The 23857-nt window shown below is 42.4% G+C and overlaps 1 protein-coding gene across 2 annotated transcripts; it reads right to left on the bottom strand.

The window, feature by feature from the left end:
• Positions 1-7620: 7620 nt before the first annotated feature.
• On the bottom strand, positions 7621-21313 carry LOC110493636 (zinc finger protein Aiolos). 2 transcript variants are annotated; one of them, XM_021568021.2, is made up of 8 exons: positions 21167-21313; positions 20362-20426; positions 20015-20173; positions 12596-12973; positions 11968-12135; positions 10899-11015; positions 9909-10028; positions 7621-8318 (listed from the first exon to the last, which is right to left on the bottom strand). In XM_021568021.2, the coding sequence occupies exons 1-8, from the start codon at positions 21301-21303 to the stop codon at positions 7651-7653; spliced, it is 1812 nt and encodes a 603-aa protein (XP_021423696.2). In that variant the 5' UTR covers positions 21304-21313; the 3' UTR covers positions 7621-7650. The 2 variants fall into 2 exon arrangements, with proteins under 2 accessions (XP_021423696.2, XP_036805518.1); XM_036949623.1 differs by lacking the exon at positions 21167-21313 and adding an exon at positions 20604-20707.
• Between the last annotated feature and the right edge of the window lie 2544 nt (positions 21314-23857).

The raw sequence follows: 23857 nt of genomic DNA, 5'->3' as shown, positions 1-23857 counted from the left end.
CCTGGCCGATTTCTCTCTCTCCACTGGGATTCTCTGCCTCTAACCCTATTACAGGGGCTGAGTCACTGGCTTACTGGTGCTCTTCCATGCCGTCCCTAGGAGGGGTGCGTCACTTGATGGGTTGAGTCACTGACGTGATCTTCCTGTCTGGGTTGGCACCCCCCCTTGGGTTGTGCCGTGGCGGAGATCTTTGTGGGCTATACTCGGTCTTGTCTCAGGATGGTAAGTTGGTGGTTGAAGGTATCCCTCTAGTGGTGTTGAGGCTGTGCTTTGGCAAAGTGGGTGAGGTTATATCCTGCCTGTTTGGCCCTGTCCGGGGGTATCGGTGGATGGGGCCACAGTGTCTCCTGACCCCTCCTGTCTCAGCCTCCAGTATTTATGTTGCAGTAGTTTATGTGTCAGGGGGCTAGGGTCAGTCTGTTATATCTGGTGTACTGTGTGAATTTAAGTATGCTCTCTCTCTCTCTCTCTCTCTCTCGCTCTCTCTCTCTCCTAGAGACAGCAGGAGCGGCTATGAAAAGCCAACTGACATTTACTCCTGAGGTGCTGACCTAGGTTTCTTCCTAGGTTCTGGCCTTTCTAGGGAGTTTTTCCCAGCCACCGTGCTTCTACACCTGCATTGCTTGCTGTTTGGCATTTTAGGCTGGGTTTTCTGTACAGCACTTTGAGATATCAGCTGATGTAAGAAGGGCTTTATAAATTAATTTGATTTGTATAGTCCCCTCCACTGGTTTTAGCGTCCACCTCCTCATATGAGGAGATGCTGCCAGGCCCCATATTGTAGTCTGCCAACGCCCCTGAAAAACATAAACACAATAGGTTAGTAGTTGCATACAGTACTACAACATGTATGATTCATCAACTCAATCCAGAAGTGGGTCAGTAAGTACCTTTCAGCTTCTGCTCTTTGGTCCAGTGAGGATATTTTTTCTCAACATCTGAATAGGAGCCACAATCTGTGCGTCTTGTCCGATATGCTCCTGACTGTCCCATGCCCCCTGTGGACGGTGGCAGCGCTTGTCAACCTAGAAAAACCTAGACATGACCTCCTGGGAAGCAGTTGCACAGTGGGTAAAAAAAAAATAAACGTTTGAAATTCAACAACCAGATTACAATAACGGGTGTACAAATGACGTCTCTACAACCTGCATACAATCATGATTGTAATGATGTTATTTCAACCCCTGATCCAGAGTCTCACATTCATTCTCACGCAAATGTTTATATTACCTGCATTAGCCCATGGACATTTCCATTGTCCCCTGAGCCATTGATCAGTCCTGTCCCACCCCTGGACTCTAGAGATGATACCACCGAGGATGGCTGGGTCCACTCCATACCTTTGCCCTGCATTGGTGATACGGCCCTTGTACTTGTCCACGTAGGGGCGATTATTCCCGATCACGCGGTGGTTTGCTCTTAGTGGGACTATCATTTGTTTTTCAACAGGACAATAACCCAAAACACACCACCAGGCTGTGTAAGAGCTATTTGACCAAGGAGAGTGCTGCCTCAGATTATTATATATACTTTTTAAATTCAACCTTTATTTAACTAGGCAAGTTAGTTAAGAACAAATTCTTATTCTGACTCCTTGCTGTCCCCAGTCCACCTGACCGTGCTGCTGCTCCAGTTTCAACTGTTCTGCCCTATTATTATTTGACCATGCTGGTCATTTATGAACATTTGAACATCTTGGCCATGTTCTGTTATAATCTCCACCTGGCACAGCCAGAAGAGGACTGGCCACCCCACATAGCCTGGTTCCTCTCTAGGTTTCTTCCTAGGTTTTGGCCTTTCTAGGGAGTTTTTCCTAGCCACCGTGCTTCTACACCTGCATTGCTTGCTGTTTGGGGTTTTAGGCTGGGTTTCTGTACAGCACTTTGAGATATCAGCTGATGTACGAAGGGCTATATAAATACATTTGATTTGATTTGATTTACAATGACGGCCTACAACCCAGACGACACTGGGATAATTGTGCGCCGCCCTATGGGACTCCCAATCACAGCCAGTTGTGATACAGCCTGGATTCGAACCAGGGTGTCTGTACTGACGCCTCTAGCACTGAGATGCAGTGCCTTAGACCACTGCACAACTCAGGAGATTACCTGGCCTCCACAATCACCCAACCTCAATCCAATTGAAATGGTTTGGGATGAGTTGGACAGCAGAGTGAAGGAAAAGCAGCCAACAAGTGCTCAGCATTTGTGGAAACTCCTTCCAGACTGTTGGAAAAGCATTCCTCATGATGCTGGTTGAGAGAATGCCAAGAGTGTGCAAAGCTGTCATCAAGAAAAAGAGTGGCTACTTTGGAGAATATCAAATATAAAATATGTTTTGATTTGTTTAACACTTTTTTTGTGTTATTTCATAGTTTTGATGTCTTCGCTATTATTCTACAATGTAGAAAATAGTAAAAAATAAAGAAAAACTCTTGAATGGGTAGGTGTGTCCAGACTTTTGACTGGTATTGTATATATAACAGTTGTCAGAAACCACATGCCACTGGAACTTTTCCCGTCAGCATTTGCTGTTGCCCATGAGGCACCGTTAGTGTCAACTTTGCTAATGTCGCCGTAATGATTTGCTAAAATAAAGACAATTATTTATTATTTGAGTGCATACTAACTCATACCACAACATAATCATTGATGATTATTTTTCAATAAACCCTGCTGTGGGCTTATATTCCAGACACAATGTTTAGAGAGTTCTACTACACACACAGGCAATTCACATCCTACAAATACAGAAAGATATGACAGGATCTTTTAACTGGTTTTAGTAAATTACAATTACAATATTATGCAGAATTCATGATAGAGCTGAATAAAGCTCACCCATGTTGATGTTTTCTCAGAAAATTCTTGAAACTGGAAGATCCTCTAAATGATACAGCGTGGCTGTTTCACTGAGAACTGACCTCGTTGAGAAAGTTCAGATTGTTCATCTTCGTGGACACAGTGGGATTTCCCTTTATATAGGCAGGTCTTGATGAACCATCTGACTTCATAGAAATCATATCTGAGTCCAGAAAGAACCCAATCCTCTCTACTAGGTCAAACTGAAACTGAAAACAATGATTTGAGTGGACATAGTAGGAAATGCGTGCTTGAAATCTAAATTGAGCAAGGTGCCTAATTTTAACAGAACAATAGCCTCCAGCCAATAAAATGGACCACAGGGGTATTAAAGGGATAGTTCACCCAAATTACAAAATTACACATTAGTTTCCTTACCTTGAAAACTATTTATGAAAATAATTACTTTTGTGGTTTTTGTGAACTATCAATATTCTCAAACTCTTTATTTGTGTAATTATCAACCGAAGCAGTTTCTTGTACGAAAATAAGTTAGACCTTGATTCAGTCAGTAGATGTCACTGTGAGCCCTATTCCATTGTGCATCGTATGTTCTCCATGGTCAATTTATTACTTCGGTCTCTCACTGGAGGCTGTTGGCACCTTAATTGGGGAGGACGGGCTCGTGGTAATGGCTGGAGCGGAACAGTGGAATGGAATCAAATACATCAAACACATGGTTTCCGGGTGTTTAATGCCATCCCATTTGCTCTGTTCCGGACAATATTATGAGCCGTTCTCCTCTCAGCAGCCTCCACTGCTGTCTGTGTAAGCAAATTGCTGCTCTGTAACTTGTTTTAAGCTTGTAGAAGAGAGGGAGACAGGGAACTTTACAGGGACACTTGGGCAGATAGAGAAAGTTAGACAAAGGACTGGGTCATCAAACGAGGGAAGTAACAACCGGATGTATGCTTTTCTACCATTGACACCCACCCCACCTCTCTACCCTTCTATACTCCCCTTTCAACCTATAGGAGTCAGTTCTGTTGTTTCTATTACAGTTTACATTGAAAAATATATATTTAGCATCATTGTTTTTAATGCAGAGACATACAAACCTGTCATCTTTACAATAAACATCCTGTTAAGCATATCTGGGCGTATTCATTGAGAGCACAGCCTGCTTTATAAGTATCAAGTCTCTTCACTCAACTCTGCATTGAGAGAGAAAGAGAGAGAGAGAAAGAAAGAGAGAGATAGAGAAAGAAAGGGGAAATGAGTGCTGATGGAAAGGACAGATAAAGAGATGTCAGCAGCTGGATGAGATGAGACTCACACCTGTTCTGGTGGTCTGACGCCGGTCCGAGCAGTGAGTCGTGACTGACTGTGTCCCTGGTCTGTCTGATATGTGGCTGGCTCGTCAACTTATTGCCTGCTTACTGTTACGACTAGGGAGTCTGATTAGTCTAGCTATATATATGTACATATCTACCTCAATGACCTCGTTCTTACCTCTGCACAATGACTCGGAACTGGTACCCCGTGTAAATAGCCAAGTTATCATTACTCATTGTGTATTTATTCCTTGTGTTATTATTTTTGTATTTTTCTATCATTTCAAAATTTTTCTCTATGTGTTTTTGGGAAAGCCTGTAAGTAAGCATTTCACGGTTAGTCTACACCTGTTGTTATGAGGTATGTGAGTTACTGGTGTGACTGACTGATACTCAGGTGAAAGTGGACATAAGCAGTTTCGATTGGTTTGAGTATTTCTTATCTGGATTGGGGTAGGCAAGTTCTTTCCTAAGGAACCTTCTGCCCTTTGGGAATTGCTTACCGTGTGCCAGACGTCTAGTTTCATATTGAGTTGAACTGAAGACGTATAGCGTAGCAGGAGAGCAAGACTATTGACTGGGTGACGAACCACAGTAGTGACCTGCTTTAGCCACAAAAGCAGAATGAAATCTATCAGTGAATCACACCAGCCTCTGGATTGGACAATGAATCTCAAAATCCCATAATGTGATTGGAATATTCCCCCCAAATCAAAACAAGCGTGTTTTTACATTTTGTAAAAGATTTCCCTCCTGCCATATCTTTAGCCAACTTTTACATGCAAGCACAGTTCCCCATTAAAGTCAAACTGTATGTACAGTGTGAAACATTGGTATTAATGAAAGATAATCAAGCAGCAATAAATTACAATTCCTACTATCAATCCTACATGCTCTTTATTAATGACTGTCTACTTGTGCAATAAGCAGAGCCACAGAACATGTCTACAAAGCAGTCTCTCACAGCACGTGTTCATAGCACATCTCCTTAACTTCTGGGAGCGCTAGATAAATACTGTAAGTTGAAATCCAGGACAGAGAAACAGTTTGACTTTGAGGAGTTGTGAAGAGGGGAGTGTATTGTGAAGTGCTGTCTTTCTTTGAAGCTGTGAACTTCTCAAACCACAGCCTAAAACGAGACACATGACCTTTGAGATCATAAGGATAGTTTTTTTTTTGCACATAGACTATTAAGAAGACATATTTTTCTGTAGTGACACTTGCTACTTCTTTCACAAGGTACAGTCCACACATTAGCTTTAATTCTCTTTTTTTATTTTCGAACCTCAGCACAGTTAACAGGAAAACAAATGTACAGCAGAGTCTGTCAGTCAGCTTACAGTGAACGTAAAATGTACTCAGTACTATGTCCTACTACTACTGCTGTACATACAGAGGACATTTGGACATACTGTAGTTTATCACATCCTAAAAGCAGCAGGCATGGCAAAGGTAATGCCAAATATTGACTGCCTATTACCACTTCTATTGACACTATTGACACTTCTGTTGAATAGTAATCAAAAATAAAATAAACAATATATATACAGTGCCTTGCGAAAGTATTCGGCCCCCTTGAACTTTGTGACCTTTTGCCACATTTCAGGCTTCAAACATAAAGATATAAAACTGTATTTTTTTGTGAAGAATCAACAACAAGTGGGACACAATCATGAAGTGGAACGACATTTATTGGATTTTTCAAACTTTATTAACAAATCAAAAACTGAAAAATTGGGCGTGCAAAATTATTCAGCCCCCTTAAGTTAATACTTTGTAGCGCCACCTTTTGCTGCGATTACAGCTGTAAGTCACTTGGGGTATGTCTCTATCAGTTTTGCACATCGAGAGACTGACATTTTTTCCCATTCCTCCTTGCAAAACAGCTCGAGCTCAGTGAGGTTGGATGGAGAGCATTTGTGAACAGCAGTTTTCAATTCTTTCCACAGATTCTCGATTGGATTCAGGTCTGGACTTTGACTTGGCCATTCTAACACCTGGATATGTTTATTTTTGAACCATTCCATTGTAGATTTTGCTTTATGTTTTGGATCATTGTCTTGTTGGAAGACAAATCTCCGTCCCAGTCTCAGGTCTTTTGCAGACTCCATCAGGTTTTCTTCCAGAATGGTCCCGTATTTGGCTCCATCCATCTTCCCATCAATTTGAACCATCTTCCCTGTCCCTGCTGAAGAAAAGCAGGACCAAACCATGATGCTGCCACCACCATGTTTGACAGTGGGGATGGTGTATTCAGAGTGATGAGCTGTGTTGCTTTTACGCCAAACATAACGTATTGCATTGTTGCCAAAAAGTTCAATTTTGGTTTCATCTAACCAGAGCACCTTCTTCCACATGTTTGGTGTGTCTCCCAGGTGGCTTGTGGCAAACTTTAAACGAACACTTTTTATGGATATCTTTAAGAAATGGCTTTCTTCTTGCCACTCTTCCATAAAGGCCAGATTTGTGCAATATACGACTGATTGTTGTCCTATGGACAGAGTCTCCCACCTCAGCTGTAGATCTCTGCGGTTCATCCAGAGTGATCATGGGCCTCTTGGCTGCATCTCTGATCAGTCTTCTCCTTGTATGAGCTGAAAGTTTAGAGGGACGGCCAGGTCTTGGTAGATTTGCAGCGGTCTGATACTCCTTCCATTTCAATATTATCGCTTGCACAGTGCTCCTTGGGATGTTTAAAGCTTGGGAAATCTTTTTGTATCCAAATCCGGCTTTAAACTTCTTCACAACAGTATCTCGGACCTGCCTGGTGTGTTCCTTGTTCTTCATGATGCTCTCTGCGCTTTTAACGGACCTCTGAGACTATCACAGTGCAGGTGCATTTATACGGAGACTTGATTACACACAGGTGGATTGTATTTATCATCATTAGTCATTTAGGTCAACATTGGATCATTCAGAGATCCTCACTGAACTTCTGGAGAGAGTTTGCTGCACTGAAAGTAAAGGGGCTGAATAATTTTGCACGCCCAATTTTTCAGTTTTTGATTTGTTAAAAAAGTTTGAAATATCCAATAAATGTCGTTCCACTTCATGATTGTGTCCCACTTGTTGTTGATTCTTCACAAAAAAATACAGTTTTATATCTTTATGTTTGAAGCCTGAAATGTGGCAAAAGGTCGCAAAGTTCAAGGGGGCCGAATACTTTCGCAAGGCACTGTATTTAAGTTATTCCGTGGCTTAGTGAAGCAGAATAAAATGTAGTCCCACATAAAACATACATTTCCATCATTTTAGATGGAAAAATAAACTCTATAAAACATTTTAAATGCTACTTTACTGAAATGCTACATTTCTTTGTGTTTGTGTGTGGTAATACTGGTGCTAATTAAAAACAAAAAGGAAAGTCCCTGAGATACTTTTTTGTGTATGTAATGTAAATACACAATTTGTGTGTGTAAGTGTATAAATGTGTATGCATTATTCCGTTTAGGAGTCTGACTACATGTATGGGTGTATGTGTGTGTGTGTTCACGTGCACATGTGTGTCTACACTACTTCAACTCCAGGCGGTGCTCGCCGCGTGCAATGTGTGAGGAGAACTCGTAGCGGTCCCGGCTGCGATGGCCACATACATTGCACTCCAGTGGGTCACGGAAGCCATGGCAGCCCATGTGGATGGTGAACATGACGTAATCCAGAAACCACACCCTGCAGTGACCGCAGGGGTACACCGCCCCCGCTCCTGTACCTACCCCAACCCCTACCTCCCCCTCGCTCCTTACCACCCTCAGAGACTCTAGGGGTGGCATGGAGAGCGCGTGGGCCTGGGTATGGGGGTGTGAGAGGCTGTTGTGGGGACTGGGCCCCAGCAAGTGCCCCAGGTTGTAGATGAGAGGCTGGGAGAGCTGGGCCCGATCGGTGTGGAGTGAGTCCATGCTAGGGTGGCCCTGGCTGGGCCGGGGCAGGTAGGCGAGACCGGTGCTCTGCTGCTGCTCCAGCTTGTGACCATTGGTGAGGGCCAGGGGGCTCATGTCAGCGCGGCTCAGGGGGATGGGGTAGGCCCTGTGGGGGGAGGCAGAGTCAGGGTCATGGCCTGTGTAGAGGGGCTGGTGGATGTGTTGGTTCTCGGATCCTGGGGAGGTGAGGGGAGGGTGCATGACGTCAGAGTGGTGGATCAGCTCCCTTTTGAAGCTCAGGTCCAGACACATGCCGTTGTCCCCTGGATCACCCACACAGAGAGAGACACCTCAGCACTCACTCACTCAGCACTGTGCAGGTGGGGCAACTAACCCAGAGACAAAAATACATCAACTGTATATCTCTCTATATTTATACATATGGCCATATATATACATATATCTCTATATAAATAGCTCTGCAGTAACCATTTCGCAGACAGAAAAGAGCCAGAGACGTGCAGTGGAGAGGGAGCCACAAGATAGCCAACTCCACTAACTATAAGGAGCTTCAGCAGCAAAAGAGCAAGCTCGGTCACACTTGAAGAAAAAAAGCACATTCTGTACAATTGAAATCTTGATAGCTCGTACAATAGAGAACTAGCAGGCAGACGCTGACCCTGTAGATAAACGAGCTTCTTACCACAGAACGAACACTAAGAGGGCGTGACAGGACAGAGAAGCTGTGTCCCAAACGTCACCCTGTTCTCTATATGGTGCATTATGGAATAGGGTACCATTTGGTGAACTACAGGGAATAGGGTGCCATTTAGGACTCAGCCACAGAGACGAGGAGGAGACGAAGAGGCCTCTCAGTCTCCACTGCTGCAGCTGCTGTTCCACCACAAGAGGAGACGGAGGCATCTGCTCACGTTTCGCGCTCTCGCCTGTTTTCAACCCTGTGGTCGAACACACCACCTCTCTTTTCCTCCTGTGGTCGTTATATTGCAAGATTTCAGTTCATTTGTCAGGGTGATGGGTGATAGGAGGATCTCTTTAGGCCAGACGCTTGCTGTTTCTTTGCAGTGACTCGAATTCTGAAACTAAACAGTTTATGATAAGCGGAGACGCTTGACAAGAAAGTGTGACCTGGGTATAGGAAATGGATACAACGCCTTAGGGTTTGGGAAGTCAACATGATGACAAATCACTAATTTACTGAAACTGACGGTTTTCAAACACTCAGCAGTAGTAGTAGTGTAGAAGTTTCAATGAAGCACTACAACTTGGATGTTTATACTTGTCAGTTTGTGTGTGAGAGAGTTCCAGTGTGCAAAGGGCACATCTCCCACGATTGCTTCATGTTATTGGCATTCTATTCCTATGCGTGGTTAACCATACCCACCTAACATATACATCAGGCAGGGAAATTAGGGCAGTGGTCTACCACCCTATGGCGCGGTGCAGCAGATGAGGCTGCCGTTCTGGCCAAAATTCCTGCTTGGCAAGCAAAGCAAGGGGGGACAGGAGAACTGCATAGATAGAGAGGCAAATAGACAGATAGAGAGAGAGACAGCGAAAGAGACAGACAGACAGACATGTAGCTTAGACAGACAACGATATGATACACTTAAAACTTACATTTGTTTAAATTAAATGCAACTGACAGTAAACACTAATAAAATAATAGCAGCAGCAGCAGCAGCAACAATTAATCAAATTGCTATTGAATTACCAAATGAACAATTTCTCAAAAGAGTAAGCAACTATCTAGTCACAAAGTCTAGTCACAAAGTAATCATAATTTTGTTTGAATGAACGCCCACACTTGCCCATGCCTAGTTAACCCTACCAAGGTGACATCCTGCGAGACAGTTGAACTGTAAGTGAGGAATGAGTCAGACTGGTCTTACCAGTGAACTTCTGTGGCATAGAGCTCTTGCGTTTGGCTACGTTGCTCGCCAACCTGTCCAGTAGCAGAGCGCGCTCCATGCCCATGTGAGTAGTCCTGGACACGTGGGTGTCCTCACCGGCTGAGAGATACACAGAGAGAGAGAGAGGTCTCTTAGCAGTACAGAGGTACAGTAAGGACAGAGTGTGTGCTTTCTGTCCCCTGTGCTGCAACTGTCGACTGCCTCGAGCATTTGAGGTTGTGAAATTCTCTTTTTCTTTTACAGGGCTAACAAACAAAATTACTTTAAAATGAAACTCACCCTAGGAGAAACCAATGAAAATTTGATCGCAGCCAAGATAACAAAGCCCGTGACCTCACTTCCTGGTGTTTTGCCTCATCGACTTGTGAGGCCTGCAGGAGGAAGACCGCAGGTCGAGGATGTGCTTCCTCACCACACGCTATCTATCTGCCGTTCTTACGACATTCAACCGACCACAAAACAACAGAGTATTGTTTGTGTCGCAACCGTCTTGGCTGTCCACCATGGCAGGCAAACAGACTTCTGGGGGGTGTGCAGTCAGATCACGACACTGAGACATTTGTCCTACATCTCTTCTGACTGACTTCCCCTCTGGTGTCCTTACATCACAACGTCTCCCACAGCAACAGCCACAACCTATTTAGCTCTAATGGTGAGCTAACTTACGACCATGAACTCAATGGAATGAAGCTACACAACTCTGCAGCCAGCAAATTTGTATGTATGTATGTGTGTGTGCACAAATGTGTGAGTAGATAACAGAATGTGCACACATCTGAGTGTAAGTGAGTGCCTGTGAATGTTGTATGTGTGTGTGTGTGTGTGTATGTGTGCGTGCGTGCGTGCGTGATTGCATGAGTAAAGTGTGTATGTCTAAAGTGCGTTTGTGTAAGTGTGTATGTGTGTGGTGTCTGAAGTGTGTGTGTGTGTGTAACAGAGGGTATGTAGGAGTGTCCCGGGGCCTCTCACCTCTCTCAGCATTGCCTTTGTTCTGGATGTACACATGGCACCTCTCTCGGTGCTCTTCAAGGGAGCTGCGCTGCTTGTAACTGCGACCGCAGTGGTTGCACTTGTAGGGCTTCTCTACTGTGAGAAAAGAGTTTCAGTTAAAACTACAAACTCCCACTTCAAACCATCATACACTTTGCTTACTGAGGCTGTTGTTAAATATTGGGGCAACTACGATCTCTGCAAGAATCTCCTATATTTTTCGTTGTTTTATCTCACCCCCTTTTTCTCCCTATTTTCTAAAATCTTGTCTCATCGCCTCAACTCCCCAACGGGCTAGGGAGGCGAAGGTGGAGTCATGCGTCCTCCGAAACATGACCCGCCAAACCGCGCTCCTTAACACCCGCCTGCTAAACCCGAAAGCCTGCCGCACCAATGTGTCAGAGGAAACACTGTTCAACTGGCAACCGGGGTCAGCCCGCAGGCACCTGGCCCGCCACAAGAAGTCGCTAGAGCGCGATGAGCCAAGTAAAGCCCCACCGGCCAAACCCTCCCCTAACCCGGACAACGCAGGGCCAATTGTGCTCCGTCCTCACACCCTAAATTCCCAATCTGGCCCTCAAACCATCACGGTCACCTAATAATCCCCAGTTTACGATTGGCTCATTCACCCCCCTCCTCTCCCCTGTAACTATTCCCCAGGTCGTTGCTGTAAATGAGGACGTGTTCTCAGTCAACTTACCTGGTAAAATAATGGTAAAATAAATAAATAAATAAATATGGGACTCCCGGCTACGGCCGGTTGTGGCACAGCCCGGGAAATGAACCTGGGTCTGTGCCACTGTGGAGGCCTCAAGAACCTCTTTAAATGAGCGTCACTGACAGCCCCAACGTGAAGTGATATATCTAAATAACTGTGTGCAGACAGGTTATAAGTACCTACGTGTGTGTGTGTTTGCATGTGTACACATATATTTTGTGTGTGAGTAAGTGCGAACAGGTGGAAAATACCTGAGTTTGTGTTATTATAATATGCATGTGTGGTCATACATATGTAAACGCAGGTGGCACACAGATGGTAGATAGGTACTTGAGTGAGTGCGCAGGTGTCCGCTGAGGGCGTCTCGTCTGCGGCAGGCGTAGCTGCACATAGGGCACTTGAAGGGCTTCTCCCCGGAGTGCAGTTTGATGTGGCGAAGCAGGTTTCCCTTCTGGGTGAAGGAGGCACCACACTGGCTGCAGTGGAATGGACGTTCACCTAGGTGTAGGAAAAAACAGAGGGATCCTATGTCATGGAGAAACTCTGTCAACACTGCCAAGGCTTACTGATACAGTAGTTATGTAGCATATAGTTGAGCTACTGTGGTATGTTTACTGGTATGTATTACTCAGTAGTACTGTGACTAAATAGAAGTAACACTTGGTTTGTTCCACATGTCTAATAAAGCAGACCATTGAGTGAAGTGTGATTACTGTGTTATAGCAGATGTTGAAATGCATTTTATCAGTACTAGGGCAAGAAATGTAGAGTACATGTAAAGTCAAATGTGTCCATTCAAAGTGTAACGCATGAGTCACTGTACATATTGAAATGCAAATATTTTAAATCAAACACTTTGATCTACTAAGTTTATCAAAGCCACAATGCCACAGTGTTATATAACAAAAAACACCATTATTTAAGGCCAGGGTTGGTTTGGCTGTGTTACTCTGCTCACCGGTGTGGCTTCGCTTGTGCACGAGCAGCACATTGATGCTGACGCAGGACAGGCCACAGATGTCACAGTTGAGCTTGCCTGCTGCCTGGCTGCGGGGTACTGCTGCGTACAACGAGGAGTTGGTGTGGGCGTCCTGCGGGCCTGTGCTCTCATACTTTACATAATCTGCCAGAGACAGGTCCTGTGGTTCGTTAAGGGTTTCTCCCTCTTCCTCCCCTTCCCCCTCTTCTTCTCCTTCGTCTTCCTCATCCCTTTCCTTCTCATCTTCTTCCTCTTCTTCATAAAGGTAATTGTCTCGTTCACCTTCTTCTTCACTCTTGGGGTACTGATCATCATTATTGTCATACTCTTCCCTCTCAGTTTTCACGGGAACCCCATCTAGGAAGGAGGGGAAAGAGAGGGTTAAATATATTTCCCTCCTTGGTTATTTGACTTCATGAGCACCTGGAGCTAATTGCATAAAACTAGTTGTGACTTGTCTATGGTGGTAAAACAACATAAAAATATATATATTTTGGGGACTAGTCTTATTTCAGCTGACCGGTTTCATAAACAGACTGACTGACTTTAAAGGGGCAATCAGCAGTTGCTACATTCATTTTTGGACTTATAAATTAATTATATGTGCACATTGATTCTTGAAGAATATAACTTGCAAATGCCTCATGAGCTTAGTTCAACTGTCGTAGCCCATCAAAACCCAAAATATAAGCTTGTTTAACTCCAATGTTTGTAAACAAAGAACATGTAACAAACACTGTATAGCCTCAAAACATGGTTAAAACTATCATTTTGATATCATGGATGGTCAATTCTTGCATCCATAGCTCTGCCTACGAATTTGAGAGTGGTTACATTTCTCCAGCCCCATCCCTCTGCTTTTTACAGAACCAGGGGTGGGAGCTGGCTTTGTTATTGTTTCTACTGCTGATTACTACTTTAAACCTCAAAAGTTATTATTTTGTCCACTGCCAGTGTGCGAAGAGTAAAATGCCGGTCTATGTTGTAAAACCTATCTAATGATTCTACATGCAATTTTCTGCAAATATGGACATAAAAAAAAGCTTCCCAGCTAACACACAGCATTCTGAGAACCAGAGGTTTCATAGAGCTTGGTGAGAGCATGGTCTGTCCTATGGTTATTTTACACACAACCTTCCCACAACTTTCTGGGAATGGTGCAAGATAGTTGCTTGGCTTTGGAACATTCTCAGCACATTTAAGAAACTTGACAAAAAAAAATGATAATACAATTCTTGGTGTTTCATTTCCTTAACAGAATGTTTCCTAAAAGTTCAAACATGGTTAAATTTTATTTCAATGTTAGTAATGTTCTAGGAACCTTCTCCAAATGGTTTGTCTTTGGGAATGTTCTCAAATTGTTGAGAGAATGTTAAGAAACAACTTTCTGGCCTCCCAGGTGGCGCAGTGTTTAAGGGCGCTGTACTGCAGTGCCAGCTGTGCCACCAGAGACTCTGGGTTCGTGCCCAGGCTCTGTTGTAACTGGCCGTGACCGGGAGGTCCGTGGGGCGACGCACAATTGGCCTAGCGTCGTCTGGGTTAGGGAGGGTTTGGCCGGTAGGGATATTCTTGTCTCATCGCGCACCAGCGACTCCTGTGGCGGGCAGGGCGCAGTGCACGCCAACCAAGGTTGCCAGGTGCACGGTGTTTCCTCGAACACATTGGTGCGGCTGGCTTCCGGGTTGGATGCGCGCTGTGTTAAGAAGCAGTGCGGCTTGGTTGGGTTGTGTATCGGAGGACGCATGACTTTCAACCTTTGTCTCTCCCAAGCCCGTACGGGAGTTGTAGCGATGAGACAAGATTGTAGCTACTAACAATTGGATACCACGAAATTGGGGAGAAAAAGGGGTAAAATGTTTTTGTTTTTTTTAAAGAAAGAAAAAAGAAACAACTTTCTTCTTCAGGAATTTCATTACTTCAATATAACGTTTCCTACATGGTTCCATTTAACCCTCCTGCTGTGTTCCGGTCGAATTGGACCGATTTATAAGTTTTCTCTCTGAAAATTGTAGTTCATTTAATCTAATTGTCATAAGGTTCGATGACTTTGTCCACACAGGGCATCTGAACACAATTCTTTTTTATATAACATTTTGGCTGTTTTATTTAACTTTTGTACACCTGTGGTGTTCATGGCCAAAAATGACCAGTCATTACAAATGAATGGGTGAGACTACAATTAGTGTATAAAATTGAGTTCAGGCACATGCCCATTCATCAAATGGACACACTTCCTCTCCCAGACCCCCACATGCATGTGTGTTTAAGCACACACACACACACACACACACCTCACTCCCCTTCTTGGCTTCCATGGCAATCCCCATGGGAACCTTTCCCCAATATAATCTTCCCCCACGGGAACCACACCTGTTGGCATTCTCACAAACAATCGAAACATTGTTTCAATAATATATAGAACTTTTCTCACAACTCTGGTATATAAAGCTTTTTTGAGTCCTTGCTCACAATTCATTCTGTGGCAGCACAATGACCAAACGATATACTGTATGTGAGGCTCTGGATCATATCTTTGATCATGACACTGGTGAGGAGAGAGGCCAGGAAACTGACAATGAAGATGCATTAGAGGAGGAAGTGTCAGAAGTTGAAGACACCACAGAATATGATCCAGACCAAGAGACAACCAGTGGTGAGAAAGAGGGCCCTGCTGAGGTTGTTGTTACTACATTCCAGTCAAATAATCTTCCTCCCCACCTGAGAGGAGAGGTCGGCTGTCGGCTGAAAATGTTATCAGAATGACCCCAGGGCCAACGAGATACGCCATGACATAAAATCCTGTCACTATTTAAAAATGTGAAATGGTTTCAAAACAAATGTCCTTGTTAAAATTTGACACAAAGTAGTCTGTGATAAATAGCACAATATGTTTAATCTGAGTATTTGCTATAGTCAAAATAATCCATACATTATGCTTTTTTTTTACTAAAAAACAAGTTGTATGAGCTCAGGTCAAATAGGTCTACAGGCCATAAATAGCAAATAGAAGTTCAAAACTTATAATGTTCACAAGAACTTAAGTTGATAAAAAGATCTAACACAACATTAAGTGATAATATATGTATTATTGTGAATTTATAATCAGCTATAATGGGGTGGTCATTTTGGACCGGGAACACAGAATTAATTAACATGAAACGAACACAACAGGAAGGTTAAAGTAATGTTCTCAAATTGTTCCAAGAATATTAAGAAACAATGTTCTTCTGTGGGAATTTCAGTACTTCAGCAATTATGTTTCATACAAGTTTCCTCATGGTTCTATTTAAAAACATGTTCTCCAATTGTTCCCGAGAACCAAAATGTTGTAACGTTCAGAGAACGTTCTAAGAATGTTATTTAAAAACATACATTCTGTTTTCAGAACGTGAAGAAAACGTTCCATAAAAAACACAAGAACACTTTCGTAATGTTCAGAGATTTACATTTACATTTCGTCCTCAGCATCCACAAAACTCTCTTTATCCTCTATCTTGTTAATGGTGTTCAGGTGTTAATGGTGTTCTGAACTTAATGAGTGCTTGCATGACATGCTAGCTCCATCCTGGTGGTGCAGTGGACTAGTTCCATAGATAGAGAACAGAAGATTATAGGTTCAAATCTCACTCATGGTGTGTCACTAAAAAATACATGTATTTGCATAATTATTGCTTAAGGAAATGGATTTTCATGTGTCCTATCTGTGCTTGGATTTCAAAAAAGTTAACCCACAATAAGCTAGCAGTGTTAATGAAACATTTTGTGAAATGTTTAAGGAAGTTATTAAAACACCTACAAATAACCTATAATTTCCATTCTCAGAGCTTTAATAAAAGATCCCAGGAAAACTTTCAAGGAACCAGAGTAAAACATTCTCATAAACTCAGTGCAACTTAAAAATAAAACATTCTCATAACGTAAAAAAAACTTTCAGTTTTACCAGTCAGGAAACATATGGCTTCGTTCCCACAACCAATGTGAAACCAAACATATACAGTAACAGTCAAAAGTTTGGACACACCTACTCATTCAGTGATTTAAAAAAAATGTTTTTTACTTTTACTATTTTCTACATTGTAGAATAATAGTGAAGACATCAAAACTATGAAATAACACATGAAATCATGTAGTAACCAAAAAAGTGTTAAACAAATCAAAATATATTTTACATTCTTCAAATTAGCCATGACAACTTTGCACACTCTTGGCATTCTCTCAACCAGCTTCACCTGGAATGCTTATAAAACAGTCTTGAAGGAATTCCCACATATACTGAGCACTTGTTGGCTTCTTTTCCTTCTCTCATGCAGTCCAACTCCTCCCAAACAACCTCAATTGGGTTGAGTCCGGGTGATTGTGGAGGCCAGGTTATCTGATTCAGTACTCCATCATTCTCCTTTTTGGTCAAATAGCCCTTACACAGCCTGGAGGTGTGTTTTGGGTCATTGTCCTGTTGAAAAACAAATGATAGTCCCACTAAGCGCCAACAAGATAGGATGGCGTATCACTGCAGAATGTTGAGGTAGCCATGCTGGTTAAGTGTGCCTTGAATTATAAATAAATCACCAACAGTGTCACCATCACACCACCTTCTCCATGCTTCACGGTGGGAATCACACATCATCCGTTCACCTACTCCGCGTCTCACAAAGACAAGGCGGTTGGAACCAAAAATCTCAAATTTGTACTCATCAGACCAAAGGACAGATTTCCACCGGTCTAATATCTATTGATCGTGTTTCTTGGCCCAAGCAAGTCTCTTCTTCTTATTGGTGTCCTTTAGTAGTTGTTTCTTGGCAGCAATTTGACCATTAAGGCCTGAATCACACAGTCTCCTCTGAACAGTTGATGTTGAGATGTGTCTGTTACTTGAATTTTTGGGGGGGCTGCTGTTAACTCCAATGAATGTATCCTCTGCAGCAGAGGTAACTCTGGGTGTTCCTTTCCTGTGGCGGTCCTCATGAGAGCCAGTTTCATCATAGCACTTGATGGTTATTGTGACTGCACTTGAAGAAACTTTCAAAGTTTGTGAAATGTCCCGCATTGACTGACCTTCATGTATTAAAGTAATGATGGACTGTTTGCTTATTTGAGCTGTTCTTGCCATAATATGGACTTGGTCTTTACCACCCATACCTTGTCAAAGCCCAACTGATTTGCTCAAACACATTAAGACGGAAAGAGATTCCACAAATTAACTTTGAACAAGGCACACCTGTTAATTGAAATGCATTCCAGGTGACTACATCATGAAGCTGGTTGAGAGAATGCCAAGAGTGTGCAATGCTGTCATCAAGGCAAAGGGTGGCTACTTTGAATATTTTTTTAAACACTTTTTTGGCTACTACATGATTCCATATGTGTTAGCTCATAGTTTTGATGTCTTCACTATTGTTCTACAATGTAGAAAATAGTAAAAATTAATAAAAACCCTTGAATGAGTAGGTGTGTCCAAACTTTTTACTGGTACTGTACATTCCCACAACTTCCAAGGCACCAAATGTGCTAGCTTGGTTAGCAGAGCTCCACGGGGCCAATCATCAGACAGAAACTTATACAAGGCTTTGTGATAAATGCCACATCTCCACTTCTACATTTGTAGAATATTTTAATATATTGATACTAGCACATCTCCTAGTGTGGTTAGGCTAATTTAGGACAAGGCAGAGTGTCAGAGAAATATTTAGGAGATGTTTTCTGAGATAACAGCAAGGCATTTCCTTTCAATGCTCAGAAACCAGAACCAGGGCAGAACAAAGCGGCATAGAGAAACCTCTCAGTCAACGTTGAAGAAAAGAAAACAACAACCACGCTTCATCTTCTTCTGAACATATAGATTGAGAGCATAGCCCTCCCCAAAAGTGTAGCATTGCCTTTCAAGTTAGAAGTGTTTACCCCAAACCATGCAAGTGTGCACCCTAAGTCCTAAAAGTGCATAACTCAAGCCCAGCAAATGTACAACAATATAGGGCTGGACAATATATTGTGAACACCCACATACTGGTATGGATTTTTACAATACCATATTTAAAGATATTTTTTATACAGTGCTAAATAACTTAAAAGTTCAACATATTGGACTACTTCACCTGTCAGTTTTGTCCTAGTTTGATCGTGAATAAAAGCGATCAGAATTTGTTGTCATTCTAGGGTCATGCACTACTCCTAAAACATATTTGGAACTTGTATTACTCAGAAACATAAAATACTGTAAAATACCGCCAATCATCAAAATTGAGAAAAATATAGTGAAATTATATTTTGGCTGTATTGCCCAGCCCCACACCAATAAGCCCAGCAAGAGTAGGCCTACACCCCAAGCATTGCAAGTTTAAGACCCAAACCCTACAAGTGTGTACCCCAAACCCTGCAAGTGTGCACCTCATACCATACAAGTACATCTCAAGACCTGCAGAGTATAGGCTATCCCCCAAGTCCTACAGTCTATATATCCTACAGCTGCAACTGTGTATACCTCAAGTCCTGGGCTCTGGCCTGCAATGCCTGCCCCTGCTGAGAGTCAAGTTATATTCCATCCAGAAACCACACTGTGGTCTCAGCGGTGGCTGATGTGCTGAAAAGCTGTGCTTCGTTGTCATGCAAAGCGCTCAGAGGTGCGATGGAAAATTTGCACAGTGAGAGAGGCCCCATATAGAGTCCAGGACCTGAGAGCAGTGAACCTCGGGGCACGCTTCAGTAGAAATTCAGAGCTACATGGTTACACCCGGACCGTGTAGCTGTGGCAAAAGACTAAAATAAGGAAGAGCAAGGCCTCCAGTAGTAGCTCCAGTAGACACCAAATCGGTAACACTTTATTTAAGGGGCCATAATAAACCATTTATAAGGCATTTAAAAACACTTTACTCACCATTTCATTTATCATTGCTCCCACATCTGTAAATGTTAGTAAGTGAGTTATTCACACATGTATATATATTTCCTTACACATCCTGTGTTGTGTACCTATTATTTTACCAGGTACTGCAGGAATGTCCACCAATTGCATGCCCGTCTTTTTGTGAGATATTACACTGGTCACTCAAAACATTTATAAAGTACACATAAAGTATTAATTGCGCTCACTTTAGATTAGGGACTGCAAAAATAAACGATGTATACTTATGATTACCAATGATTAATAAATGGTTTATAAATGTGGAAGTAATGATTAATAATGCCTTATTACCAGCAACTCCTCTAACTTGTAAAATGGAGTCAATGTCTGGTTAACACTTTGGTGGTCTTGGGCGTCTGACCCCCTTTGTTCCCAGCCTCTGTTAAGCCCAATGACTTGTTGCATATCATACCATAGGTCGGTTGAGTATTGAACGCAAGTGGGTAAACTAGTCAATACAGCATGGTTTTGGGACAATGTACTCATCAACATGTGTTTCGTACCTGTCATTCCCTCGTTTCCTGTGGGTTCTGAGCACTCCATTCCACTCTCTGAGGTCTTCTCTGGGGCCTCCTCTTCCTCTCCCTGCCTCTCCACTGCCTCTTCTCCTCCCTCCGCCTCCTCTGTCTGTGACCTCTCATCTGTCACAGCGGTGCTAACGTCTGTGAAGAGACCATCACCATCTTAGTCTTTAATACGGAACCTAACACACATCTCAAACCGTATATGTTATTTGGGCCACCATTGTTTTTGTAAGTCAACTTATGACCATTGCACTGCGCACAACATTGTTTTTGCAACAATATTAGCCTACGGTATGGAATCTAAGTCTTATAGTGAAAGTTCTTACCCATCGTTTCATATTGTGATGACTTCAGCTCTTGTTTTACCTCTGTGTTCATCTTCAATGATTCTCTGTGGAAATAAAACACAAAAGAAGCAGTTTGTCAATCAACCCATCACTGCAAAAGTTAACATTTACCTCAGAAAGTTCTAAATCAGTTATTATATGCAAAATAATAATCATTTAATTTGGCATATTCCCATGGAATTAGTGACGTTTCATTCAAGAAGCCATTAAGTAGGACATACTCAATGCAATATGTATATAAATTCAAACATTTTTATGAAAATAACCGTGAAAACTACAAAACAATGTGTGGTAAATTGTTCATGCATGGTCCATTGCTCAACCCTAGCAGTTCATTCAAATGAAGAAGAAAAAATATGAGCTCACTGAACATGCATTTCCTGCCAAATTGACGCAAATAGAAAACTGTGAAAGAGACGTCCAACTTCTACGGCAATGTAGCCATACTATTCTCCAGAATATTATTTTATTTTCAACAGAAAAAACACTTTGCCATTGAAGTAGTTAATATATTTGACAAAGTTAAGCCCTATTTCTTACAGCACACCTTCGTCTGTTTTTGAGGATACATTAAAGCTAATAGTTGATGCTTAAAATAATATAAAACTCTCCTTATCATAAGACTTTTAGAATTATAGCTAAATGCACCTATTTTCATGTGAACTATTCCGTTTTTTATACAGTAGTCTTATCTTCCTATTCCCATTTCCAGTTCCTATTAAAAATATGTTTAATTCAAGGAAGACAACAGCAGTTTATCTCATCTCTTTTTAAAATGTCCTACCTGTAACGTGTGTATCTTCCTCCTGATACTGAAGCGCTCACGTCCAGTTTTAAATTCACTTGTCTCTCCCGCCGTTCAGATTCCCTTCTCCGCCACTGGATCGGCTCGCGGTATGGATATGCCAATGTTGACGTCATACGCTAAACTTTGGAGACCGTCTTAAAGGAACAGGCGGCTGATTTTTGACAAAACGAAGCGATGGAAATAATTTGTAATTGTATAGGAAGACTAGACTGAATACATTTTAAGAATGGAGGTGAAGTGAAACTGTTGAAGTGGTGAATATGCGTTATACATGTATGCATAGATTTATCATTATGATATGAATGATTACGACTGATCAAAACAGGATATTACAATATATGTTCAACGACGGGCTCCATATAATATACAAGTAATCCACCTTGTGGCCAAAGACTGCTACTACATCCTCTTTCCATTCAAGGTGTTTTTGTGCACGTATCCCTGCCAATGATTTAATAATTTGCCAGTAAGTATATCCAGTGATTGAATGAATAGACCATGACCAAGCATGGTAATGCTGTCAGAAGAAAATGTTGTTTGGGTAAAGGATATTGATGCATTTATGTGAAGTGTTGTTGTCTACCGGTTCAAACAGCCTTTTGTTCTGTCTACCACAGGTAACCTTTTGTTCTGTCTACCACAGGTAACCTTTTGTTCTGTCTACCACAGGTAACCTTTTGTTCTGTCTACCACAGGTGACCTTTTGTTCTGTCTACCACAGGTGACCTTTTGTTCTGTCTACCACAGGTAACCTTTTGTTCTGTCTACCACAGGTGACCTTTTGTTCTGTCTACCACAGGTGACCTTTTGTTCTGTCTACCACAGGTAACCTTTTGTTCTGTCTACCACAGGTAACCTTTTGTTCTGTCTACCACAGGTGACCTTTTGTTCTGTCTACCACAGATGACCTTTTGTTCTGTCTACCACAGGTAACCTTTTGTTCTGTCTACCACAGGTGACCTTTTGTTCTGTCTACCACAGGTAACCTTTTGTTCTGTCTACCACAGGTAACCTTTTGTTCTGTCTACCACAGGTAACCTTTTGTTCTGTCTACTACAGGTAACCTTTTGTTCTGTCTACCACAGGTGACCTTTTGTTCTGTCTACCACAGGTAACCTTTTGTTCTGTCTACCACAGGTGACCTTTTGTTCTGTCTACCACAGGTAACCTTTTGTTCTGTCTACCACAGGTGACCTTTTGTTCTGTCTACCACAGGTAACCTTTTGTTCTGTCTACCACAGGAAGCTTTTTGGTTATAGCGGGATCATCGCTTTCTATAGCCTATACTGTGTGTGTGAATATGTGCTCATTAGAGCTGTGGCATTGGACATTTTGGACTAATACAGAGCAGCAAAAAGTGCTTTACTGCAGCTTGGGACAAGCAATCAAGTGTGTGTGTATTGTATTACACTGACTAACAGAATCACAATCGTATCTGGAAATTTGCTGTGAGGGCTGAAGCAGACCGCACATCACCGACTCACCCCCTTTCCCGGCCTCATTGCTAACTATCCACCAACTGACCCAGGCAGCACCTAATGCTGTATCCCTGTCTCTCTCGCTCACACACACACACACACACACACACACACACACACACACACACACACACACACACACACACACACACACACACACACACACACACACACACACACACACCTCACTACAGTTGGCCTTATTATTTCATGAGAGATGGGAGACCAATAAACACCTCCACAGATGACACCTGTGGATTTCTCTACCACTGTTACAGTACAGGCGTATTCACTTAATCCAGTTATGTCTTGAACAAGATATTTGACATGCCAAAAGCAAACAGTTGAAGAAAGGTTTTATTGTACTATTTACAGTACACGTTCCAATATTGTAATAGTTTGTTATTCATTACTTAATGGCCCCTATACCAATAGACTTGGATAGAAATTACAAAAGGTATTACCAAAAAGCAATAATGGTTCATGGGGATTTGTACTGAATATAAATGAGGCCCACTACATCAGCAAAGAGGACTACTGATGTAGTCCAAAATGAAAAATACTTATATTCACTGTGCCAGACTAGACTTTGATATCTTTCAGAACGCTGAGACATTTGCTGCATATCAAGAGAGGAAGGAATCACATCGCTAACAACACGTACCACCCACCTGAGTGGTACTACACTGCCTAGTGAGGTTTGGCCCATGGCCCATGGCCCATGCCCCAGCCTATGGCAGCAGGCCACCAGTCTGAAGAATGAAAAAAAGAGGGAAGGAAAAGACACAAAGGCATTACAATACATGCTGGGTTACCATGGTAAAACACAAGCAGAGGAACATAAAAGAGAATTGGCGTCATCCCAGCTCTGTAAGCTTTGGAACCAAATAGTTGAGAATGAGAAAGAGCCTGGACACACACATATACACAAAATACACAGACACTAACACACACGTAGGCGGCCTACTAATTTACATTCTCTAATTTGCAAACACACACCCACAATTAAAAACCTCCCAGCTAGCGATGTAGTTCAAAGTTCCCTCTGTTGGAAAGGGGAGGCTTTTTAAAGACCTGCGGGGGCAGGGCTACTGTCAATTTGCCTTTTATAGCTGCCCCGCACAGCTAGTTGGAGAGAGAGAGAGATAGAGTGAGTTTATTTCACTTTTGTTTATTATCTATTACACTT

The sequence above is a fragment of the Oncorhynchus mykiss genome, chromosome 17 (genome assembly GCF_013265735.2).
Source record: "Oncorhynchus mykiss isolate Arlee chromosome 17, USDA_OmykA_1.1, whole genome shotgun sequence".
NCBI classification, from domain to species: Eukaryota; Metazoa; Chordata; class Actinopteri; order Salmoniformes; family Salmonidae; genus Oncorhynchus; species Oncorhynchus mykiss.
The sequence above is the reverse complement of the archived record's forward strand: the minus strand, read 5'-3'. Positions and strand labels throughout refer to the sequence as shown.